This window comes from Corvus brachyrhynchos, unplaced genomic scaffold (assembly GCF_000691975.1).
Source record: "Corvus brachyrhynchos isolate BGI_N302 unplaced genomic scaffold, ASM69197v1 scaffold624, whole genome shotgun sequence".
In the NCBI taxonomy this organism is placed as follows: domain Eukaryota; kingdom Metazoa; phylum Chordata; class Aves; order Passeriformes; family Corvidae; genus Corvus; species Corvus brachyrhynchos.
In genome coordinates this window covers 191,087-195,881 of record NW_008237889.1, presented here as the reverse complement: position 1 = coordinate 195,881, position 4,795 = coordinate 191,087, and the positions used below count along the sequence as shown (strand labels likewise).

The following is a 4,795-nucleotide window of genomic DNA, read 5'->3' as shown; positions in this document are numbered from 1 at the left end:
GCGCGGCCTCCTCCTCCTCCTCCTCCCGCCCATCCCGGCCGCGTGACCGCCAGGCGGCGCCCTCCGCCGCCGCCGCCCCTCAGGGGAGAGCCCCGAGCCCCTCAGGGCGCGACCGAAGAGCGCCAATTAAACGAAATGTCTTCGTTCTGCGCACTCGCTCCGGAACTGTGCGGGGAAAAGCGTCCTTTGCCGGGCTGCCGTGCTGCTCTCGAGTACTCCCCACCTTGGGGATTCCGGTTAGTCCCGTCCCTGACGCCGTGGCTGTCCCGATCCCCGCGTCTTTGTGCGATGAGACGTTAAATGCCTGTTACGTATCTGCGTTTTGCTGGCAAAATAAAAGTGTGTTTTGCTTGGCAAAGGTTTTTGTTCCCACCCGGAGGGTCTGGCCAGGGCTGGGGGTGCCTGCAGGGTGCCCCTGTGCCCTCGGATTTGCAGAATTCCGGAATTCCTCGACCCTTCCCAAATTACCTTGGTCAGGCTCCTCGTCCGGAATGTGCCATGCTGATCCTGGATGGCAGGCAGGGAGCTCTGGCTTTCTGGAAAGATCCGGGCATGGCAGCAGGCACCAGGGATGCTGCATGGAGGAAAGGGAAAGTCCTGCGGGAGCAGGGAAACGAAACGAGGAAAGAAATCAGAGGAAACATTTACAGGACTGCAAATAATCAAGATGGTCCCTTCCCACCCAAGCTATTCCATGGTTCTATGAAACACTGAAAGGGAGCAGGGTTAGATGGGACACTGGGAAGAAATCCCAGGAAATGCTGAGGCCCTGGCACAGGGCGCCCAGAGCACTTGTGGCTGCCCCTGGATCCCTGGCAGTGCCCAAGGCCAGGCTGGACATTGGGGCTTGGAGCAGCCTGGGACAGTGGAAGGTGTCCCTGCCCCTGGCAGGGGGTGGCACTGGACGGGCTTTAATGTCCCTTCCAACCCCAACCATTCCAGGACTCTCGGATTCTGCGGAATAACGGAGCTGGCCACAGGAGGGCAGCAGCGGGCTGGGCGAGCAGCGGCCGAAACACGGTTCTGGGACAGATAAAGGACATTTCTGGCTGCTGCACAATCCCTGGCCTCCCCCGAGCCCGAAACGCTCCCTCCCGCACATCCCACGATGCTTTATGAGAGCTAGGGGCGCTCATCTTGTTCCAAGAGACCACAGAATGTCTCTAGTTGGAAGGGATCCATAAGGATCAGCCAGTCCAACTCCTGCCCTGCACACACACCCCAACAATCCCATCCTGTGCCTGAGAGGGTTGTCCAAACGCTCCTGGAGCCCCGGCAGCCGTGGGGCCGTGACCACTCCCTGGGGAGCCTGCTCAGTGCCTGACCACCCTCTGGGAGAAAGAACCTTCTCCTACAACCCAGTGTAAGCCTTCCCTGCTTGGAATGAGCACCCAGGACTTTAATTACAAGCAGGGCTTCACCCCAAACCACATCCTCTGCTCTAACGTATTGACTGTAGCTCCAAGAATAGCGATGAATCCAAACAGACCAGGATTTGGGTGAAAACACCCCAATCTTTACAAGAGAACACAGACATCTGCTGCCATTTTAGCACCATCCTGAATCAGTGCCTTTGCACCCTCAGAAGAGGAGCTCGCTGTCCAAAAGCAGGAGGTGGACAGGCAGCCTCTATCCAGCCACAGTGGTTTCACACACAAAACCCTTCAGCAGTCTCCTCAGGTGGGAATTACCATCTCCACATCCAGCCAGGACTAACAGGTCACAGAGTGCTCCTGCAGCTTCCCTGCCAACACTCGGTGCAGGTCAAACCCCTTCCCAAGGTGGCTGGAGCCCAGTGGGTTCGGGTTTGTGGCCAACCCAGCAGCCACGGAACTGATCATATCCTAAATAATTCCCTCTGCTCACACAGGGTTCGTGTGGCTGCAATACCTTGGCACAGGTACGAGCCAGAGCTCCACAACACCTCCACAACAGCCTGGCAGGTGCAACATCTCCCTCCCCAATTTCAGCTTTTCCTGCTGCTGTCCTCAGCCCCAGTCACCCGAGAGCAGCAAATGCAGGAAGGGAGGGAAGCACTGGAAGAGGGTCAGCATCGACCTGCTCGCCTGCCTTGCTGCAAAAGCAGCTAAATCCTGCCCAGGCAAAACCAAATTCCTCCTAAACAGGAACAGCAGCAGCACAGTCTCCTCCGAGTGCCACGAGAGATGCTGCAGGGGCTGGATATACCTCGGACAAAGCCAACCTGCAGGCACAGACTCACCTTCCCCGCTGGCTGGTGACACCCATGGGCTTTCGGGACTGCTGCTGGGTGCACGAACTCCTGGGCTGTCCAGAGAGCCGAGTCTTTCTCAGGAGGGAGAAGCAGGAGCGTGGGAGGAGCGCCACGGGCTGTTCCTCCCACAGGTAACCCCGTTTCCCTGGAACACGGCGGCGCTCCCGTTGCAAAGGCCTTTGCTCTGCTGTCGGGTGGAAAGCCCTGCCTGGCAGGGCTTCACTCTCTCTGGGTAAACACCACACGCTCCCAGAGATAAAGCCCGTTCTCCACTCCCAGCCCGTGGATCACCCCTGGAAGGCTGAAGGTCTGCCCACACCTTGGTTTCACACACAGCAGGACATTGGGAAGACAACTCTTTTTTTCCCCCTGATAATCCCCAGGTCTGGTTTGGCACCTGTTCAAGGCACAAAGCCGCAGGGTGATGGTAGCTTAACTGGGATCACCACTCTGAAAATGCTGGCTGCCTTTCCTAGCAGGATACAGCTGGATTACCACCCCCAGGACCTAGTTTATTTTACAGCAGCCCACAGGAATGCTGTTGGAGGGCACAAGGGAATCCAGAGCAGTTGTTCACCACCCTGTTATTCCCAGGAAATGCTCTTCTTATTTGTAAATGAAAGCAACAAGCCCCCCAGAAAACAGGTGTAAGGCAAGACGTGGCTTACACATAACCCTTTCACTCACTTTTTAGAGTAACAGTTCTTCCCTGTTCCAAAGGTCCAGATTGGAGATGATTCTTTCCCCCTGCTCCACTCAGGTGAGATGCCACCTGAAGTCCTGCACCCAGCTCCGGGGTCCCCAGCACAGGAAGGACAGCGGCCTGTTGGAGAGAGGCCACAGGAGGGACACCAAGCTGATCAGGGGAACGCAGCAGCTCTGCCATGAGGAAAGGCTGAGAGGATTGGGATTGTTCAGCCTGGAGAAGAGAAAGCTTCGGGGTAACCTGACTGCCCCTTCCAGTACCTGAAGGGAGCCTGCAAGAAAGCTGGAGAGGGGCTTTGGACAAGGGCCTGGAGTGACAGGATAAGGAGGAATGGCTTCCCACTGCCAGAGAGCAGGGTTAGATGGGATATTGGGAAGAAGTTCTTCCCTGTGAGGGTGGTGAGGCCCTGGCACAGGGTGCCCAGAGAAGCTGCGGAAGTGTTCAAGGTCAGGTTGATAGCACTATTACACATGGGGGGGAAAAAGCACACGGCTCCCACAGCTGTTTTACCAACCAGTGAGGCATCAAGAGGAGATTTCTAGAGCTTTCCAGAGCTTCTGCTAATAGCTCCTTTTGGCCAGTTTATGGCACCTCTTGGGGACGTCACAGGGTACAGCACACGGCCCTGGCACTGCGAGGGGCAGAGGGGGAAGCAGAGCCCCGGGGCTGACAGGAGGAACTCGGTACTGTTACCTGCGCTGGGCGGTTCTGGGCTTGCCACTCCTCTGGGCGAGGGTGAAGGGCAGCTCCTTTGCCTCCTCCCGATATCTGCCCACTGCCAGGCAGAGGCAGCTCCCTCCCAAGGCAGGCACGAGTCCCACACGGAAGTCACGGCACCACTCGGTTCACATGAGACCTCTGAGACCTCGGTCGAAGGAGGTGGGGAAGGAAACCACAGAGTGAGAGAGCCCAGGAGCCTCCAGCCAGTCCTGCCCGCCAGTCCGCTCCTTAGGGATCTGCCCCGAGGGGCTCCAGGAGAGAGGGGCACCGAGGAAGGCTCTCCGCTTCACCATGCAGGTAGGAACAGAAACTGCCCCGATATTCCCAGGATGCTGCTTTCCAGCACCTCTGAGTACCTCTGGCTTGGAAACATGGGATACACTAACCTCCAATCTCTACCACTCCTCTGCTTTTGGCCTTTAAGGTACAAAATTCCTACCACAGGTGTGTGACAGGGAAAGCAGGATGTGCTGCTGGTCCCATGCACCATCCCAAGGTGTAGTGGGGTCACACTGGCCCCACATGTTGGTCCCAGAGTTCAGAGGTGCCAGCGCACAGATCAGAGAAAGATGGTATGGATGGAGCTTATGTAAAACTAGGAAGAAGCACTGCAGAGATGACAGCCCCAGGTGTTCCAGGAGCACCTGGCATACAGCAAGGGCAGAGGAGGAGCTGTGATCTTTTTCTTCTCTACCTTGGAAGAAAAGATGTGGGTTTTTCTCCTGGAAAAAGCCAGGCAAACTCTCCAAGGTCAGGGCAGGTAGTAAAGGTACAGCTCTGCCTGTCCAAGCAAAGGCTGTCCCACTTCTCAGGAAGCCATGGGCTAAGCTGGAAGTGCTCCAAGGGAAGCTGTGTAAGAATCATCCTGGAGATAAGAGCAATTTGATCATCTCAGTGTGGGTGATGGGAACCACCCAATCCCACACCAATCCATGAGTGGAAAGGAAAACAAGGATGCCGGATCCTATCCAGGTCCTTATCCTGAGTTACTCACACGGGTGACTCCGCACCCAGCCCAAGGGTGCCCGTGGCCATTTCCCAGGAGGAACGCTCAGGGCAGCGGGTCACCTGGCCAGGGGACAAGGACCAGTGACACACTCAGGGGCACAGAAACCCACTTGAACACGGACATTCCT

The 4,795-nt window shown here is 56.9% G+C and overlaps 1 protein-coding gene across 2 annotated transcripts in view; it reads left to right on the top strand.

Moving 5' to 3' along the window:
- Positions 1–3,637: 3,637 nt before the first annotated feature.
- Positions 3,638–4,795, top strand: part of ANO9 (anoctamin 9) — a 13,896-nt gene continuing 12,738 nt past the window's right edge. Inside the window, exon 1 of one of the 2 annotated variants that reach the window (XM_017732773.1) lies at positions 3,638–3,956. In XM_017732773.1, coding sequence (XP_017588262.1) covers positions 3,951–3,956 — 6 coding nt within the window. In that variant the 5' untranslated portion in view covers positions 3,638–3,950. The remainder of the gene's footprint in view (positions 3,957–4,795) is intronic. The other variant, XM_017732772.1, reaches the window with a different exon arrangement.